We start from the raw sequence: 21,407 nt of genomic DNA on the forward strand, positions 1-21,407 counted from the left end.
TACGTAAGGTTTGTAGAAACAGTGTTTATCAATTTTCTTTTGTTGTGACTTATTTTGGACTGCATTAGTCAAGATTAACAAGAGATGATAGGATTCGGCACTCCATAGGACATGTGATATCACAGTGGATAGCTCACATATTATGTAAGCACTAGCATAAGAGCAAAAGCAAAGAAAACAAAAACAACCCCCCCTCCCCCCATCACTTCCACTGCATTTTCCAGTTTCAGAAACCCTTTCTAGTACTGGTGCTTAACAAACAACATGACTAGAGCAGGCCTGGATTTACAGTTTCTAATCTCCCCATATACTTATATTTTACCATTGTGTAATGAAATACCTCTTTAATCAACACTGTTATTACAAACTTCCCTAGCAACTTTGTTTTCACTGATTCCGGCTGTAGTTCAATAAGACAAACCACTGATAAGTACTAAGCTTTTGTCAAATCCCATGTACATGTTAGGTTTTGACAATAACAAACTAAACCTCTGCCACTACTGTTTTGCTTTTGACAGCTTATATGTCATTTCTGCCTCTGCGCTTCAAGCTTAGTGAATAAAGTCAAAAAGAGCTCTCTTTCTGATAACATACAGGACCAATGTCCATACTACATTTAATTCTGTACTTACGATGGACCCATCCTACAACCAACAATAAATATCCATACCTATGGTTACTATGAGACCTCCCAATCACAGCAGTCTGAATGTTGAATCCAAAGTTTAACAAAAGCCCCTTTTTGGCGTAAATGTTTATTTGTTAGACTCAATCGTAGAACATAAGAAATAGGAGAAGGAGCAGACCACATGGCCCCTCTAGCCTGCTCCACCATTCAATAAGATCATGGCTGATCTCCAACCTCAACTCCACTTTCCCACTCGATCCCCATATCCCTCGATTCCCTTAGAATCCAAAAATCTATCGATCTCAGTCTTGAATATACTCAACGACTGAGCATCCACAGCCCTCTGGGGTAGAGAATTCCAAAGATTCACAACCCTCTGAATAAAGAAATTTCTCATCTCAGTCCTAAGTGGCTGATTCTTTAGCCTGAGGCTACGACCCCTAGTTCTAGACTCTCCAGCCAGGGGCAACAGTCTCACAGCATCTACCCTGTCAAGCCCTCTCAGAATCTCATATGTTTCAATGAGATCACCTCTCATTCTTCTAAACTCCAGAGAGTATAGGCCCATTCTACTCAATCTATCCTCATAGGACAACCCTCTCATCCCAGGTATCAACCTAGTGAACCTTCATTGCACTGTCTCTAAGGCAAGTATATCCTTCCTTAGGTAAGGAGACCAAAATTGTATGCAGTCCTCCAGGTGTGGTCTCACCAAAAGTCCTGTACAATTGCAGTAAGACTTCCTTACTCTTGTATTCCAAGCCTCTTGCAATAAAGGCCAACGTACCATTTGCCTTCCTAATTGCTTGCTGTAACTGTATGTTAACTTTCTGTGTTTTGTGTACGAGGACACCCAAGTCTCTCTGAACACCAACATTTAATAGTTTCCCACCATTTAAAAAATATTCTGTTTTTCTATTTTTCCTACCAAAGTGAATAACCTCACATTATACTCCATCTGCCACATTCTTGCCCACTCACTTAACCTGTCTATATCCCTTTGCAGACTCTGTGTGTCCACCTCACAGGTTACTTTTCCACCCAGCTTTGTATAGTCTGCAAACTTGGATACATTACACACGGTCCCTTCATCTAAGTTATTAATATAGATTCCAATTAGCTGAGGCCCAAGCACCGGTCTTTGCGGCACCCCATTAGTGATAGCCTGCCAAACTGAAAATGACCTGTTTATTCCTACTCTCTGTTTTCTGAATCTTACAGAATAGATTTCAATTTTGATATTTATATTAGAATGAAAAAAATGGAGTTTGAACTTCTCCAAGAGAAATTATTGCTCTTAATCAGCTTTAATATAAATTCTATTTTAAGTGGATCTTCTTGTAATGTTAGAACAGCTGCATCACATTACCTTGTAACACAGTGAGAGTAGCATCCTGACTGTGGCGCTTCCGAACTGCATTTGTTGCTACGCAGCGATATACTCCAGCATCACCCTTTTGCACGTCTACAATTTGCAGAATTCCATTTGGGAGGACTATAAATCTGAAAAACAAATCCAATGCTGTTATAATTTTTAACCTAAGATTTGAAGGAATGAATTTTATAATGTATCACAGTATTTTACATGCTACATATTTATACATCCAAAATATTCAGGAGGTGATGTGAAATTATATCATTTAAATCTAATCTCAATTCTGACCAGCAGGTCACTTTAAAAATAATTGAATCCTAATGAACCATCCAACATCTTTTGATTGTTTGGGATGCAGTGCTACAGATGTTAAAATATTTTAATATACTTGAATAAACATTTAATTTTGCTGTGCAATGTACTGCAGTATCAGTAACGCTAATTGGTAAGCAATTTTACAGAGCGATAGACCAAGAAACTAAAAAAGTTGCTTGTTTAAGTAGGCATTACACGTGGAATTGTTGGTGAAGGACGTGGCTTGCAATCACTGGCAGGTACTTTGTGAAAATGCAGACTACTGATAATCCTAATAGAAGCAACTTGGTGCCTGCCACCTGAAGCCAGAATTTCTTTTTTAAACATAGGTTTCTCCTATTGTCATGTTAACATAATAATAATGCATAATCCGATCCTGTCTGCTATTATAAATGGCACGAATCCAAAGAAAAACAGTTTAAAGAACATACATTTTGCTGGTTTTCCAAAGATCCAAGTCACAAAGTGTAACTTCTGACTTTGCTTTCACATCATTGTAATCTTCGTGGCAATCAAAAGATGCCCACCATGTTTGTTTGCTTGCCCAAAGGCTTTCCATACCTCCAACACTTTTTTTTATTCATTCATGGGATATGGGCGTCACCGGCGAGGCCAGCATTTATTGCCCATCCCTAATTGCCCTTGAGAAGGTGGTGGTGAGCCGCCTTCTTGAACTACTGCAGTCAGTGTAGTGAAGGTCCTCCCACAGTGCTGTTAGGAAGGGAGTTCCAGGATTTTGACCCAGCAAAGATGAAGGAACAGCGATATATTTCCAAGTCAGGATGGTGTGTGACTTGGAGGGGAACGTGCAGGTGGTGTTGTTCCCATGTGCCTGCTGCTCTTGTCCTTCTAGGTGGTAGAGGTCGCGGGTTTGGGAGGTGCTGTCGAAGAAGCCTTGGCGAGTTGCTGCAATGCATCCTGTAGATGGTACACACGGCAGCCACGGTGCGCCGGTGGTGAAGGGAGTGAATGTTTAGGGTGGTGGATGGGGTGCCAATCAAGCGGGCTGCTTTGTCCTAGATGGTGTCGAGCTTCTTGAGTGTTGTTGGAGCTGCACTCATCCAGACATGTGGAGAGCATTCCATCACACTCCTGACTTGTGCCTTGTAGATGGTGCAAAGGCTTTGGGGAGTCAGGAGGTAAGTCACTTGCCGCAGAATACCCAGCCTCTGACCTGCTCTTGTAACCACAGTATTTAAATGGCTGGTCCAGTTAGGTTTCTGGTCAATGGTGACCCCCAGGGTGTTGATGGTGGGGGATTCAGCGATGGTAATGCCACTGAATGTCAAGGGGAGGTGGTTGGACTCTCTCTTGTTGGAGATGGTCATTGCCTGGCACTTGTCTGGCGCAAATGTTACTTGCCACTTATGAGCCCAAGCCTGGATGTTGTCCAGGTCTTGCTGCATGCGGGCACGGACTGCTTCATTATCTGAGGGGTTGCGAATGGAACTGAGCACTGTGCAATCAGCAGCGAACATCCCCATTTCTGACCTTATGATGGAGGGAAGGTCATTGATGAAGCAGTTGAAGATGGTTGGGCCGAGGACACTGCCCTGAGGAACTCTTGCAGCAATGTCCTGGGGCTGAGATGAGTGGCCTCCAACAACCACTACCATCTTCCTTTGTGCTAGGTATGATTCCAGCCACTGGAGAGTTTGCCCCCTGATTCCCATTGACTTCAATTTTACGAGGGCTCCTTGGTGCCACTCTCGGTCAAATGCTGCCTTGACATCAAGGGCAGTCACTCTCATCTCACCTCTGGAATTCAGCTCTTTTGTCCATGTTTGGACCAAGGCTGTAATGAGGTCTGGAGCAGAGTGGTCCTGGCGGAACCCAAACTGAGCATCGGTGAGAGCAGGTTACTGGTGAGTAAGTGCTTGATAGCACTGTCGATGACACCTTCCATCACTTTGCTGATAATTGAGAGTAGACTGATGGGGGTGGTAATTGGCCGGATTGGATTTGTCCTGCTTTTTGTGGACAGGACATATCTGCGCAATTTTCCACATTGACGGGTGGATGCCAGTGTTGTAGCTGTACTGGAACAGCTTGACTAGAGGCGCAGCTAGTTCTGGAGCACAAGTCTTCAGCACTACAGCAGGGATGTTGTCGGGGCCCATAGCCTTTGCTGTATCCAGTGCACTCAGCCATTTCTTGATATCACGTGGAGTGAATCAAATTGGCTGAAGACTGCCTTCTGTGATGGTGGGGATATCGGGAGGAGGTCGAGGTGGATCATCCACTCGGCACTTCTGGCTGAAGATGGTTGCAAATGCTTCAGCCTTGACTTTTGCACTCACGTGCTGGACTCTGCCATCATTGAGGATGGGGATGTTTACAGAGCCTCCTCCTCCCGTTAGTTGTTTAATTATCCACCACCATTCACGACTGGATGTGGCAGGACTGCAGAGCTTTGATCTGATCCGTTGGTTGTGGAATCGCTTCGCTCTGTCTATAGCATGTTGCTTTCGCTGTTTAGCATGCATGTTGTCCTGAGTTGCAGCTTCACCAGGTTGGCACCTCATTTTTAGGTACGCCTGGTGCTGCTCCTGGCATGCTCTTCTACACTCCTCATTGAACCAGGGTTGATCCCCTGGCTTGTTGGTAGTGGTAGAGTGAGGAATATGCCAGGCTATGAGGTTACAGATTGTGCTGAAATACAATTCTGCTGCTGCTGATGGCCCATAGCACCTCATGGATGCCCAGTTTTGAGCTGCAAGATCTGTTCTGAATCTATCCCATTCAGCACAGTGATAGTGCCACACAACACGTTGGATGGTGTCCTCAGTGCGAAGATGGGCCTTCGTCTCCACGAGGACTGTACGGTGGTCACTCCTACCAATACTGTCATGGACAGATGCATTTGCGACAGGTAGATTGGTGAGGACGAGGTCAAGTAAGTTTTTCCCTCGTGTTGGTTCGCTCACCACCTGCAGCAGGCCCAGTCTGGCAGCTATGTCCTTCAGGAATCAGCCAGCTCGGTCAGTAGTGGTGCTACCGAGCCACTCTTGGTGATGGACATTGAAGTCTCTCACCCAGAGTACATTCTGCGCCTTTGCTACCCTCAGAGCTTCCTCCAAGAGGTGTTCAACATGGAGGAGGACTGATTCATCAGCTGAGGGAGGACAGTAGGTAGTAATCAGCAGGAGGTTTCCTTGCCCATGTTTGACCTGATGCCATGAGATTTCATGGGGTCCAGAGTCAATGTTGACGACTCCCAGGGCCACTCCCTCCTGACTGTATATCACTGTTCCGCCACCTCTGGTCGGTCTGTCCTGTCAGTGGGACAGCACATACCCAGGGATGGTGATAGAAGAGTCTGGGACGTTGGCTGAAAGGTATGATTCTTTGAGTATGGCTATGTCGGGCTGTTGCTTGACTAGTCTGTGGGATAGCTCTCCCAATTTTGGCACAAGTCCCCAGGTGTTAGCGAGGAGGACTTTGCAGGTTCGATTGGGCTTGGTTTGCCTTTGTTGTGTCCGGTGCCTAGTGGTCCGATGCCGGGTGGTCCGTCCAGTTTTATTCTTATGATGACTTTTTTTTAAAGTGAGATTGTACAACTGAGTGGCTTACTAGGCCATTTCAGAGGGCAATTAAGAAACAACCACATTGCTGTGGGTCTGGAGTCACATATAGGCCAGACCGGATGAGGACGGCAGGTTTCCTTCCCTAAAGGACACTGATGGTATAGTGGCTTTAGAAATGGAACTTCCATTGATGTAGTCCCTTTCACATCCTCAGGACAACCCAAAGTGCTTCACAGCCAATTATTTACTTTTGAAGTGTAGCCACTGTTATGCAAGCAAACACGGTAGCCAATTTGTGCACAGCAAGGTCCCAAAAAAAAATCATGACCAATTAATCTATTTTTTTGATGATGATGGAGTGACAAATGTTGACCAGGTCACTGGGAGAACTCCCCTGTTCTTCTTTGAATACTGCCATGGGATCTTTTACATCCACTTGAACAGGCAGACTTCGGTTTAACATCTTATCTAAAAGATAGCACCTCTAACAATTCCCTCCATACTGTGTTTGGCCAGATTATGTGCTCAAGTTCTGCAGTAGTGCTTGAACCCACAACCTTCTCACTTAGAGATGAACGTGTGCCATCACGGAACCAAAATGGCACTTACCAGCCATTTCTAGAACAGTATCTCCTCCATAACTGTAACTGCTTAAAGCGGTGTGGGGGAGAGGAGGGGAGAGAGAAAAGATATTATTTTATTTTTGAAAACTGCACATGCTGCAATCCCTGGTGTGCACTGTGGCTGGTGCATAAACAGTTCAGAAAAAAATACTTTTTTAAAAAAAACTTAGCTTTCACGTACTGTTATGGTAGTCCAAACTGCTCAGTAGACCCCTTCATGAGCCTCAAGTTAATTAGAAAATAAATTCTCCAAATCCATTTGGATTCTATCAGTGCACATGGAGCATAAGTTCAAAACTGTTGAAAAAGCATAGCTCTAACTAAGGTACAAGATCAAGTTCACTCTTTAAAAAAAAGTCCAAAAAGCATCAGTCAAGTCACCTTCTGTATCGACATGGAAAACATCTAGATATCATAGGGTTTTCACAGTCTCCTCCAGATTAAAGCATGCACTTATTAATCTCAGGATACTGTAGTATACTCCTGTGTCCACTAACACTAAAGGTCATTGAAATGACTAACACATCTAAATCAATGCAGAATCTCTAATGGGAACACTGACCAATGCTTAACTGAGATCTTGGTTCTCTTCAAATCTCGAGACATCAGTTCTATGAACCAGGAGAGCAATAAGGCTTTCACCTTAGTTAATATATCCCCTTGGGGGGAGCCTAATTGGGCAAGGAAGGTGACAAAACCCGTGAGTTCTAAACAGTCTCTAGCCCTGTTTGTCTCAAGTGTCCACTGTCCACTGGTGCCAGAGACGGGGAAAAGAAGGTTCTCTGTGCAACAAATTTGATCAGCTCAGCAATGAAGTATTAGCTCCCAAGTTAAATGGTCCACTTAGACATATTAACTTTAGCTGGGCTCAAGGCAGAGGTGGGTACAGTTCTTAATGAATACTTAGCGAATGTCTTTGCAAAAGAGGGGGACGATGCAGGGATTATAGTTAAGGAGGAGGAGTGTGAAATATTGGATCGGATAAACATTGTGAGATAGGAACTTTTAAGGGGTTTAGCATCTTTGAAAGTAGATAAATCGCCAGACCCGGATGAAATGTATCCCAAGCTGTTAAGAGAAGCAAGGGAGGAAATAGCGGAGGCTCTGACCATCATTTTCCAATCCTCCCTGGCTACAAGCGTGTTGCTAGAGGATTGGAAGACGGCTAACGTTGTACCATCGTTTTTAAAAAAAAGGGAGAAAGGGATAGACTGTGTAATTATAGGCCAGTTAACCTCGGTGGTGCGCAAATTATTGGAAAAAATTCTGAGGGACAGCATAAATCGTTATTTAGAAAGGCATGGGTTAATCAAGGACAGTCAGCATGGATTTGTTAAGGGATGTCAGCATGGATTCGTGTCTGACTAACAATTGAATTTTTTGAGGAGGTAACAAGGAGGGTAGTGCATTTGATGTAGTCTACGTGGATTTTAGCAAAGCTTTTGGCAAGGTCCCACATAGCAGACTGGTCAAAAAAGTGGCAAGTTGGATCCAAAATTGGCTCAGTGCAGGAAGCAAAGGGTAATGGTCGACAGCTCGAATACTGCGTACACTTCTGGTCACCACATTACAGGAAAGATGTGATTGCACTAGACAGGGTACAGAGGAGATTTACGAGGATGTTGCCAGGGCTGGAGAATATTAGCTATAAGAAAAGATTGGATAGGCTGGGGTTGTTTTCTTTGGAACAAAGGAGGCTGAGGGGAGATTTAATTGAGGTGTATAACATTATGAGGGGCCTAGATAGAGTGACCAGGGGGCATAGATTTAAAATAATTGGTAGAAGGATTAGAGGGGAGCTGAGGAGAAATTTTTTCACCCAGAGAGTGGTGGGGATCTGGAACTCAATGCCTGAAAGGGTGGTAGAGGCAGAAACCCTCAACTCATTTAAAAAGTACTTGAATGTGCACATGGCATGCCGTAACCTACAGGGCTACAGACCAAGTGCTGAAAACTGGGAGTAAGCTGGATTGCTCCTTTTCGACCGGTATGGACACGATAGGCCAATTGGCTTTCTTCTCTTCCATAACTTTCTATGATTCTAAGTAATAGACAATTATACTACACTATCATTGGGTGATAATGAAACAAATGAAGGAGCATACATTTAGTAATATTACCAAATTTGCTAAGAAAACTTAAATGATAATTACAAATCAGGACAAAAATTGCAAAACCTATCCTGTGTTTTCCACTAGCCACAGAAGGAATGCAGACACCATATACTGGTGTTCATAGGTTACCTGGATCCAATCTAGAACTCAAAAAAGTCTGGAAATGCGATTCTTTTTGCACACCGAATCCATTGATAAAACTGGAAAACTAAAACATATTCATAATTCATTGCCAGCATTGAGATAATAGAAAGCTATTGACAAAAATGCTAGAAAATCCTAGAATTAAAGACAAGGGCATTCTTAAAAAAAAACACCTTTGGAGAACTGGTTGCAGTTTTTAGCACCTTCACTTTAAAAGGTCACTGGCATATTGGAGAAGAAAGCAACAACTTTGATTTAAGGATTCAAACAGCAGGTATTGCAGACATGCAAATGGAATTGTATTTATTCTCACTGAAGTAAAAATGATACATTAAACCAGATTCAAATTCGCAAATGCTAAATGGCACAGATAGTGTAGATTTGAGCAAGTTATTTAATCTAAATTATGATCACGAGTAATGGCTCCAAATTATAGACTGCCAGTTGGCCACTGATTTAAGCAAACCATAGATGATTTTTAACATTCATATCCAATACATGATAGTCTCCAAAAGGGAGGCATCAAGTAGCAAATGTACAATGAAATAGGTTATTACAATGGTTAAAAGAAAAGCTCTGGATTTACTGACTGAAAATTGTGAACTTATCTGTGCTAGAAAAATACTTGAAGGCAATTAATACTCACTAAGTAACACATAGTCAGTCATCTACCATGTTCACCAACCACCACATAAACAACACACAAGTAGAGTGCACTTCCAAAGCTGGAATTTAACCTCCATGTAATATTGATCTTTACCTCTGGCAACAACAGTGATCACAGCCCACTTCTGTATGTATTTTTTCTACATTAAAAAAACCTAATCAAAAAAGCATCCACAATCTCCTTGAAAATGTTGCAGCTCTCCCCCAACCACTTCCAAAAAGGAAAATATCAATTTTATTTAAAGCTCAGTTTAAACATCATTGTAATGATTCCGAATTGAATAGTGAGTTCATAAAATCAGTATGAGTGAATGAGAGAGAAACCTAGCCAAAGGCAAAGCTTCAGATTTTCTAAACTTGCAGCAAGGTTACAAATAGTACAATCAATATCCTGGGTACATGTATCTGTCAAATGTGGAAAGACTGGCAAAAATTTCTGTTGATGTTATTGTATTCTTTTTTTATTTAAGTAATTGTGCTCATTTTTTTTTTTAACACAGCTGCTTTTCATCCAGTTTTAAGTCACTGTACATATATCTCTACACAGCATTTTTGTAACCACATTGGTCAATTGCAGTTAAAACCTTGTGCTCGTAATGGTGCCTATTCATTGCACATTGGTGTTTATGAAAAATGTCAGTGTAAAGACAAGGAATGTCCTGAATTTAATCCCCTATCTGTACTAAATTAGCTGATTTCAGGTAGGCAGGCAGTAGGATTGCTACAATTGGCTTCTATGCCTCTGGGTTAAGGAGGGAGAAACGGGCCAGGGTTTCCACCTCCAATTAGTACCCAGCAACACCCACTGGAAGTGTAAGTACGGTTGTTGTGTGAGAAAAGCATAAAAACTCGATTGCGACACTTGCTGCGGTCAAATAATCTGCCAACACTCCATGTTAAGGTTTACACATGAATAATGACCAGTGGGACAAAGTACTGGAACACCTATGGAAATGTCTCTCAGTAGAGATGAACAATCTGTAGTTAAAACAGACCCGCCAAATTGTAGAGCACCCATTATATTGAATACAAACAGTAACTGATTGGAGAACAGTAAGTATTGCTGTAAGTCCTAACCCTTCAGGCGCTACCAGAGGAACTTAAAGGCTGATCCGAGACACAGCAATGGAACCAAGACATAACATAGGAACAGCTTTTGAAGACATAAGATTTCTTAATTGCAAGGTGTTAATAGTCCAAGGTTATGCTAACTGTTCTACTGATCTTTGCTTGGAAACAGCAGAAACTAGAGTATGAGGCCATGAAACACAAACAAATGTATAACATTTTAAATTCACCTAGATCTGTCGACGTGATAAAAACAAGGCTGTTTTGGGATCCTCAGACTGGAATTTGTACTTTGCTGCCAACTTATGAGACGATGGATAAAAAGATGGGATGATGTCCTGTTGCTGGTTAAATTTTGAAAACAATTTAGGTAGGAACTCAGAACGAGGGCAAAGAGCACTCTTATTCTGATATCAAATTAGCTATGACGACTATGTAAAACACATTCATTTTTCCAAGAAAAATCAAAATTCTTAAGAATGCAAATTCCCATTCAAGAAAATTCAGCTCACAAGAATGCAATGGTTGAAAAGTTAGGTACAAAATTAATGATGTACCAAATTTAAATCTCATGAAAGTGTGTAGGATTAGATTTCGTAGCTCCCTTCGTAAAAAGGACACAAAGGGGTGTTGCCCAAGCAATCCATCTTTAAAACACAAATGGAAAATTCAATAGATGTTGCAACAAGCGTTCTAACACAAGTGGTAACAGTCTTGAGTTAAGCAAGATTTGATAATACTCTAGAATCAAAATGACCTTAGACGCTGGAGGATACCAGAGCTTATCTGCACAGGAGGGAATATTTTTTTCAATTAATAATGAAGGGATTAAATTCGGTTCAAGTGGATAGGTTATTTGAGCTAGATAGGCAGGGGAGGACTAGGGGGAATCAGTACAAGTTGCAAAGCAGAGTTAGGTTACGTTAGGAAGTACTTCTTCTTGCAGGGTCATTGACTTCTGGAATAGGTTCCTAGCATGTACAGTGAGTGTGGATTCACTGCAGACCTTCAAAAGAGAGTTGAACTAGTTCCTACAAATAAAAGATATGAAGTCACAGAGGGTTGTGTGTAAATTGGAACTAGTCATATTAGTCACTGTGCTCTCCTACAAATTGTTTGATTGCCTTTGGTGGTCAAAGAGGAATTTTCCAGAGTTTTTTTTTCCCCGAAATTCACCTAAGGTTTTTTTCTCTGTTTCTTTCTCCATAGGTTCAGTTGCCTAGGAAGTCAGTCCACTTGTAGAGAGATTATTCCTAGAACGGTCCAAAACTGGAGAACTATGAATACAACTTGTGTTGGTTTCAATTCTGATTTTGCAAAGCTGCGAAAAAAAAAGGTCCTGAAAAACAAAGAAAGCTTACAGAGCTCCATCCCTTGTGGTCTCTCAAGAAGTTGCTCAAATGAGTCTGTCAGAATAAGGATAGACATGTAGCCATAGATCTTGTGGAAAGTACTTAGTTTAAGGAATCTGAAGAAATTAATTATTTGATATTGGCAGCAAAATGCAAGATAGAAAGAATAAATAACTTGCATTTATATAGCACCTTATGCTCTCAGGACATCCTAAAGTGTTTTACAACTGATGGATTACTTCTTGAAGAGCAATCACTGTTATTTATGCATAAGCAGCCAATTTTGCACAAGGTCACACAAATGTCAAATGAACAAATGACTAGAAAATCTATTTTACAGTGGTGTTGGTTGAGGGAGGAATGTTAGGCAGGACATGAGGAAGAAGAAAGTCATTTGAACAATATGAAAAGGTGTATGGAGACAGCTTGTGGCAGATAAATAAACAACTGCTGAACAGGAACTTATGAGCGGAAATAGGCAATTCAAAAACGAACAACAAAAGTAGACAATTAGAGGATGTTGGACTGAGAGGTGGAAACATAAAGGAAAAACTGTCCAAAAAAACTGCCAATGATTTGTTTAACATGTACTGCTACTCTGAAGAGACTCATTTTTGACTATCCTGAGGCATAGTCACATTAGCGCACAGAACCAAAGGGCAGATCGATTGTTATCACCATTAAGAGGTTGAACTGTACAGACAATGTGTGTCGATACATCAAATAACTTATCAAATTAAAGAGGTCCTTTTTTTAAACAGTGCCTTAATTATGGAATTAATGCTGAAGGTTATAGTTGTTATCTTGTTATATAGATTATAGTAGTTAACTTTGTCATGCAAGTATTGATTAGAGATTTTGATCAAGGCTATTACTATTCCCATAGTCAACATTGGGAAGTTAAATTCTGTTAATCTACTGTGATATCAATCGTTTCTAGAAATGAATTATTATAATCCCCGAGGACCAAATATTACAGCAATACTTGCTGACTAAAAATTCTGACTGGAATATAGAAGGACCCCCCCCCCAGCCAACAGCAATGAATCAAGATGTGATGCCACTTTATTCATTTGTAAAGGAAGGCTGCAGTTACCAAATTATTTCCCGGATGAAGTAGAAGAAATGGCACAATTACCGGATGACCAGACAAGGGTTAGCAGTGGTCTTATGCTTCACACCACCCCACCTTCCAGACACATGCGCTGTTTGCTAGCTCCTGAAAACTAGCCACACAATCCTGGAACTACAAAAGAAGTCCCTAAAGGAGTGTTTGTAAGAGTCCCATAAGAGCTACAGGGTTAGCAGTTGAACTGCAAGAGTTTGGCCGGGTCCTAGGGCTCCACTCCTGTCATTATCTTGTAATTCTGTTGGCATTACTGCTTACAAATTTACAGATTTTCAATTGAAAAAGCAGCTATCACTTCAGGGCAACTCGAAATCTTGGTTTAAGATCTGCAAGGGAACATGAATTTCTCAGCCCCAGGCAGTACAATGTTCTAGATCATTAGCAATTTCCAGCTACAGTGAGGTAGTCCAGACTCCTCCTCTGAGGTGGAGATTTTTATACTGAAGAGATATTTTGTCATGTTTCTCAAACTTGGAACAACGTGAAGCATAAAGATATTTAGAACTAAATTAACCAAGCTTGAATAGGCAGCCCACTCTTGCCACAGGTCTGATTCTTTTTTTAAAAAAAATTCTTTGGGATGCAGGCATCGCTGGAATTTATTGCCCATCCCTGGTTGCCCTGAAGATGGTGGTGGGCATTCTTCTTGAACCACTGCAGTCCATGTGGTGAAAGTGTTCCCACAATGCTGTTAGCTGAAGAGTTCCTAGTTCCTTCTAGGTGGTGGAGGTCATGGGTTTGGGAGATGCTACCAAAGAAGCCGTGGCGAGTTGCTGCAGTGCACCAAGTGGATAGTACATTGCAGCCATGGTATGCCAGTGGTAGAGGAAGTGGACATTTATGCTAGTGGATGGGATGCTGATCAAGCAGACTGCTTTGTCCTAGATGATGTTGAGCTTCGTGAATGTTGTTGCAGCTGCACCCATCTAGGCAAGTGGAGGGTATTCCATCACAGTCCTGACTTGCGCCTTGTAGGTGGCGGAGAGCTTTGGGGAGTCAGGACTTGAGCCAGCTGCCATAGAATACCAGTCTCTGACCTGCTCTAGTAGCCACGGCAATTATGTGGCTATTCCAGTTGAATTTCTGGTCAGAAGTGACTCCCAAGGTGTTGATATTGGGAGACTTGGCAATAGTAATGCCACTGAATGTCAAGAGAGGTGGTTAGGCTCTCTTGTTGGAGTTGGTCGTTGCCTGGCACTTGTGTGGTGCAAATGTTACTTGACACTTAACAACCCAGGCCTGGATCTTGTCCGGGTCTTGCTATATGTGACATGGCTTGCTTCATTATCTGAGGAATTGCCAATGAAGCTGAACATTGTGCAACCATCAGCACACAGTGCCACTTCTGACCAAGTTACATCATCTTGTTGACAGTACATTCCTCAAAAGCAAAAGAGGGTGGTCTTTAGAAGATCTGGAGATGAGTCTCAACACTTGGAGCAGGCTCTAACCATATTTACCTTAAGCAAATTGAACAAACAGAATGACCAGCCTAGATGAGTGTAAACAATTTTACAACACCAAGTTATAGTCCAGCAATTTTATTTTAAATTCACAAGCTTTCGGAGATTTTCTCCTTCCTCAGGCAAATGAGGAAGGAGAAAATCTCTAGATGAGGTAAGGCACTGAAGACTCTTACTCCTCAGATTTTGGGTCAGAATGCCCTTCATCTTATTTTTGGTTCGATCTTTATGTGGGTTCAAGTAGCTTGTGTAAATGCTCAGACCAGAATCGCACTGTTCCTTGCCAACTACCAACTTATCTTACTTGCACAAAAAACCCTCTGACCAGAAATGACTACCAAATTTCTGATGATGCAGGTTGCTAACAATTCTTCACCCTTCCTTAGCCCTTTCAGACACTGGAATCAAAATGGCCACCATAAGGAGGGTCACCTGTTCCAAAAGTACAATGAATTGAAAAGTGACTTTAAAAGTGTACTTAGCACTCAGGAAAGACGCAGTAAATAATCAACTACTGGGAAAGAGATTCCACCTTTCTCTGAATACTGTTCAATCAGCCCTCAGAAAATGGTGGTGCTGGGACACAAATTGTCCTCAGACTAAAGTTTATAGCCGTGTACCCAAAATCTATTCTCATGGAAGTTTTGATAATTGCTTCTCAGTGGGAGGCAATGAGGTCTTTCATCCACTCAGTACCAGATGTATTACTGATGAAGAATGTTATGTCAGTACTGCAGCCCATTCTACAACCAGATTACAATGACCATTGAGTTCCTCTTTACGCCTTATGCAGGAAACTGCCCAGCAAATCCTGGATCAATGAGGTTACTATTGTTTGCTTTTAAACCAAGGAACTATAAACTAATCTATCAACTTTTAAAACTTAAAATTAAAAAAAACACAATTTTTTTTTTAAAGAGACTAGGGCGGAGCAGAGCATAAAGGGAACCATGCGAGGAATCAAAAAAATCAAGAAAAACTCAAAAGTGACGTCACAAGACAAGGAGGAGCGCCAAGGGTAAGTCAGTAAGTATTTTGTTCGTTGGTCAGTGTTTTTAGTGCTTATTGTTCTTAGTGGTTAGTGTCTTTAATGGTTGGCTAGTGTTTTCCTAGTGGCTAGTGTTTCAGTGTTAGATAAACAGTAAGTTGCCTTAAAGTTAAACAAAGAGTTAAAATAACTGTTAGCTAATATGGCTGGACAGCTGGGGCCCATCGCATGCACATCCTGTGCCATGTGGGAACTCCAGGACACTGTGTCCTTGAAATCCACGTGTAGGAAGTGCCACTAACTGCTCGAGCTCAAGGGTTTCTGAGCTTGAGGGGCGGCTGACATCACTAAAGTGCATACAGAAAGCTGAGAGTTTCATGGATAACACGTTTCAGGAGGTGGTCACTCTGCAATTACAGAGAGTTCAGGTGGAGAGGAAGTGGGTGACCACCAGACAGACTAGGAGGAACAGGCAGCAATGCAGGAGTCCTCTGGGGAGTGTGGCACACACAAACCAGTATTCAGTGTTAAATACCAGTGAGGGTGTTGACACTTCGGGGGAGTGCAGTCAGGAGCAAATCCACGGCATCGTGGGAGACTCTGATGCACAGGGTGGGCAAAAGAAATGCAGTTGTTATAGGGGATTCGATAATCAGGGGGATAGACAGGCACTTCTGCCACTGCCGATGTTAGTCCCATATAGTGTGTTGCCTCCCTGGCACCAGGGTAAAGCACATCACTGAGAGGGTGCAGAACATTTTCTTTGGGGGGGGGGGGGGGGCAAAAGAGAGGGGAACAGCCAGAAGTCATGGTCCATATGGGAACCAATGACATAGGAAGGAAAAGGGTCGTGGTCCTGCAATCAGAGCTTCAGGTGCTAAGGAGGAAGTTAAAAAGCAGGACCTCAAAGGTAGTAATCTCTGGATTACTCCCACAGCCATGCAGGAATAGTAGGATATGACAGGTAAATGCGTGGCTGGAGCAATGATGCAGGAGGGAGGGCTTCAGATTCCTGCGGCATTGGGACCAGTTCTGGGGCAGGAGGGATCTGTTCAAGATGCACGGATTGCACCTCAACAGAGCTGGAACCAATGTCCTCGCAGGGAGGTTAACTAGTGCTGTGAGGGAGGGTGTAAACTAATTTGGCTGGGGGATGGGTACCAGGATGAAACAGTAGAGGAGAAACAAGGTGCACAGGGAGGGACAAGCAGCACTACAGTAAAGAATAGTTCAGAAATTGGAGGGATCAGACAGGGGGCAAATGCGAGGCAGCCTAAGATGAGTTTGAAGTGCATGTGAGGAAACGCATGTAGCGTGGTAAATAAGGCTAGTGAGCTGTAGGCTCAAGTTGCCAAATGGGACTGTGATATAGTGGCAATAACCGAGATCGGGCTCAGTGAAAGGGATGATTGGGATCTTAATATTCCTGGCTACCAGGTATTCAGGAAAGATAGGGAAGGAAAGAAAGGAGTGTGGGTGGCAGTATTGATCAAAGAAACTATTATAGTCCTGGAAAGGGATGATGTAGTTGAGGGGTCAAAGACAGAATCTATTTGGTTAGAATTAAGGAATAGAGGAGTTATTACACCACTGGGTGTATACCAAAGGCCACCAAATAGTGGGAAAGAGATAGGGGAACAACTTTGCAGGCAAATTACAGAAAGATGTAAGAACTATAGAGTAGTGATAATGGAGGACTTGAATTATCCCAATATAGACTGGGACAGTAACAGTGTAAAGGGTGAAGAGGAGGAGGAATTCCTGAAATGCGTATAAAAGACCTTTCTGGAATAGTGTTTCCAGCTGAACCAGGAAGGAAACAGTACTGGATCAAGTTCTGGGAAATGAAGCGGAGCATGTTTCAGTGGGGGAGCATTTGGGGAACAGTGATCATAATATATATATTTTTTAAGTCTTGCATTTATATAGCGCCTTTCACGACCTCAGGACGTCCCAAAGCGCTTTACAGCCAATGAAGTACTGTTGAATTGTAGCCACTTTTGTAATGTAGGAAATGCAGCAGCCAATTTGCACACAGCAAAGTCCCACAAACAGCAATGTGATAATAATCAGATAATAATTTTTTTGTGTGATGTTGGTTGAGGGATAAATATTGGCCAGGACACCAGGGAGAAGTCCCCTGCTCTTCTTCGAAATAGTGCTCTAGGATCTTTTATGTCCACCTGAGAGGGCAGACAGGGCCTTGATTTAGCATCTCATCCGAAGGACTGCACCTCCGACAGTGCAGCACTCCCTCAGTACTACACTGGGAGTGTCAACCTGGATTATGTGCTCAAGACTCTGAAGCGGGACTTGGACCCATGACTTTCTAACTCAGAGGCGAGAGTGCTATCCGCTAAGCCAATGCTTAAGTTTACAATAGTTATGGAAAAGGACAAGGAACAATCAAATGTGGAAATGCTTAAATGGAGGGCGGCAAATTTCAGTGAGTTAAAAAGGGAATTTGCCCAGGTGGATTTGAATCAAAAATTGGTAGGCAAAACAGTAATTGAACAATGGGAGGCCTTCAAGGAGGAGTTGGTTCGGGTACAGAGTAGACACATTCCTATGAGGGGGAAAGGAAGGGCATCCAAACCTAGAGCTCCCTGAATGACTAAAGATATAGAGATTAAAATGAAACAGAATAAGGAGGATTATGGTGAATGTACGGTTCATAACACAGTAGGGAAATAGGCTGAACACAGAAAGTACAGAGGAGATCTAAAAAAGGGAATAAGAGGGGCAAAGAGAGTATGAGAATAGATTAATGGCTAACATGAAAGGGAACTTAAAAGTCTTTTATAAACATATAAATAGTAAAAGGGCAGTCAAAGGAAGGGTGGGGCTGACTAGGGACAAAAAAAAGAGATCTTCTTGTGGAGGCAGAGGGCATGGCTGCGGTACTAAATGAATACTTCACATCAGTCTTCACGAGAGAAGAGGATGCTGCCATTGTAGCCAGCAATGGAGGAGGTAGTAGTGGTATTGGTTAGGATAAAAATAGATAAAGAGGAGGTACTTAAAAGATTGGCAGTAGAAAAGTCACCCGGTCCCGATGGGATGCATCCTAGGTTACTGAGGTGGTAAGGGTGGAAATTGCAGAGGCTCTGGCCACAATCTCCCAATCCTCCTTAGATATGGGGATGGTGCTGGAAGACTGGAGGATTGCAAATGTTACACCCCTGTTCAAAAAAGGGGAGAGGGATAAACTCGGCAATTACAGGCCAGTCAGCCTAACGTCGGTGGTGGGGAACTTTTAGAGATGATAATCTGGGCCAAAATTAATTGGCACTTGGAAAAGTACGGGCTAATAAATGAAAGTCAGCATGGATTTGTTAAAGGAAAATTGTGTTTGACTAACTCGATTGAGTTCTTTGATGAAGTAATGGAGAGGGTTGATGAGGGTAGTACAGTTGATGTTTCAAAGGCATTTGATAAAGTAGCACATAATAGACTTGTTAGCAAAATTAAAGCCCATGGGAATAAAGGGACATCAGCAGCGTGGATACAAAATTGGCTAGGAGACAGGAAGCAGAGAGTAGTGGTGAACAGTTGTTTTTCATACTGGAGGGAAATATACAGTGGTGTTCCCCAGGGGTCAGTATTAGGACCACTGCTTTTGATATATATTAATGACCTGGACTTGGGTATAGGGGGTACAATTTCAAACTTTGCAAATGACACTAAACTCGGAAATGTAATAAACAATGTGGAAGATAGTAACAGACTTCAAAAGGACATACCAAGACTGGTTAAATGGGCAGACGAAATCCAACGCAGGGAAATGTGAAGTGAAGCATTTTGGTAGGAAGAATGATGGGAGGCAATGTAAACTAAATGGTACAATTTTAAAGGGGGTGCAGGAACAGAGAGACCTGGGGGTTAGGCCTCAGCTGGATTATTGTGGGCATCACACTTTAGGAAGGATGTCAAGGCCTTAGAGAGGGTGCAGAAAATATTTATTAGAATGGTACCAGGGATGAGGGACTTCAGTTATGTGGAGAAATTGGAGAAGCTGGGATTGAACTCCTTAGAGCAGAAAAGGTTAAGAGGAGATTTGATAGAGGTGTTCAAAATCATAAACGGTTTTGATAGAGTAAATAAGGAGAAACTGTTTCCAGTAGCAGAAGGGTCGGTAACTAGAGGACACAGATTTAAAGTAATTGGCAAAAGAGCCAGAGGTGACATGAGGAAACATTTTTTAATGCAGTGAGTTGTAATGATCTGGACTGCACTGCCTGAAAGGGTGGTGGAAGCAGATTCAATAGTATCTTTCAAAAAGGAATTAGATAAATACTTGAGGGAAAAAAATTTACAGGGCAATGGGGAAAGAGCAGGGGAGTGGGACTACTTGGTTAGCTCTTTTGAAGAGGCGGCACAGACACGATGGGTCGAATGACCTCCTCCTGTGCTGTACCTACTATGATGATGATGACAATGGTCAAAAAGGGGCAGCATTGGTGTCTGGAGCGAGGCTGAACCCACCCCTCAGTTGTAAAAGTACAAGGACTGAGGACACTCTAGAAGGGGAGAAAATAAGGGAACATACCTTTCAACAAAGAACAAACTCAGAAATAAAAAAAAAATCAGATGCCAGGGTGTCCTCCAGACTCTTAAAATACATACACTCCAAGCTGTGTTGTTTGTATTCAATCACAGGGTCTTGTGCTCTATTGCCCTATCAATCATTTCTGAAAATACTGCATGATGGATAATAGACTGGAAAATTGAAAAGCACAAAAATGCCATCATCTACCACTATAAAAATAGGTGGTGGTGGGGGGGGGGGTGGATTGATGGTTTGGTGCAAAAGATTATTGCAACAATTTGAAACAGTCCAGATATGAAAAAGATAATGTCACTATATACTGCAAGATGTGACTTCTTTTATGCCTACAAAGGTCAGTGCAACTGTCATTTTCAGACCCAAAACTCAATTTCCAACCCCTCCTATTTTTATGGTGGTGGTGGTAACTTTTTTTTTCCATTTTTAATTGTGTAGTAATTGGTCTCTTGTGGCATTGTTCAAGGTCAAATATTTTTCAGAAAACTGTCCCATTCTGTAATTTCTTTACTTGTTTCCTATTTTTATTCCTCGCTATATACTATGACTTTCTTTCTCTCTATCTCCCACACATTTTCTCACTCTCTTCCACTGTAAATCTCGCTCTCTCCTTTATCCCTCACCTTCCACCATATGTGGAGCTAGATTCAGGACTCCAACCATCTGATGACTGCAAAAAAGATCTAGTCTCTCCATGGAGATGGAAAGCTACTCTGTGTGGCCAGGGCAGAGTAGGGAATAAGTGAGCACAGCGGTCAGGAGAGAATGTTTTGGGCTGGTACCATTACTGGGGCTTCACTCTACATTCATATTGGAGAGGAAAGATAGGGAATGGTTTTCACATTCTGCCAGCACCCCTGGCCTCAGTGTCTCAAGCTGGTCTTCCCCGGTCAGAAGACAGTGGTGGTGACATGTAGGGAATGGCAAGCACCCTGGCCAGGACCAGGAGGAAGCAACAAAATCCAAGCCTGTGATAAAAGAAAGCTACAGAGAGGGGTGGGCCACGAGCAGGGGGATTGATCACTGGTAAAACGCCATGGTAGATAATACATCAATAGCCACAAAGCTACAACAGCTCAATGGGATGCCAAATGGATGTACAGGACATTTTGTTGAGACAGATAAATTTAAGTCTACTACATTGTGAGCATTAGCACTAATTTTAAAAATTTACCTTAAGTGATTTGGAATAGCTGACTGGTTCTTTTCCCATGTGATAACTGGAAGTGGGAGTCCATCAATTCCACACTCAAAGCGAGCAATTCCATTCTCCTCCACTATCTGCGACTCTGGCTGCTGATGAAATCGTGACAAGGCTGTCAAAACAGAAAATTCCTTTAAGTATAACCATACAAATTAAATTGAGCTACAGCAACAACCACATGTTGAATATACATTTCAAGGCACTAAAATAATAAAGACAAGGGACTATTTATTGCAATGATATTATT

The 21,407-nt window shown here is 42.2% G+C and overlaps 1 protein-coding gene across 1 annotated transcript in view; it reads right to left on the bottom strand.

Annotated features, from left to right (window-relative positions):
- Positions 1–21,407, bottom strand: part of igdcc4 (immunoglobulin superfamily, DCC subclass, member 4) — a 128,835-nt gene that overhangs the window by 60,031 nt on the left and 47,397 nt on the right. Inside the window, exons 3-4 of the mRNA XM_067971416.1 lie at positions 21,131–21,272; positions 1,998–2,131 (exon numbers count right to left, since the gene is read on the bottom strand). Of these exons, the coding sequence (XP_067827517.1) occupies positions 1,998–2,131; positions 21,131–21,272 (276 nt within the window). The remainder of the gene's footprint in view (positions 1–1,997; positions 2,132–21,130; positions 21,273–21,407) is intronic.

The sequence above is a fragment of the Heptranchias perlo genome, chromosome 34, assembly GCF_035084215.1.
Source record: "Heptranchias perlo isolate sHepPer1 chromosome 34, sHepPer1.hap1, whole genome shotgun sequence".
NCBI lineage: Eukaryota > Metazoa > Chordata > Chondrichthyes > Hexanchiformes > Hexanchidae > Heptranchias > Heptranchias perlo.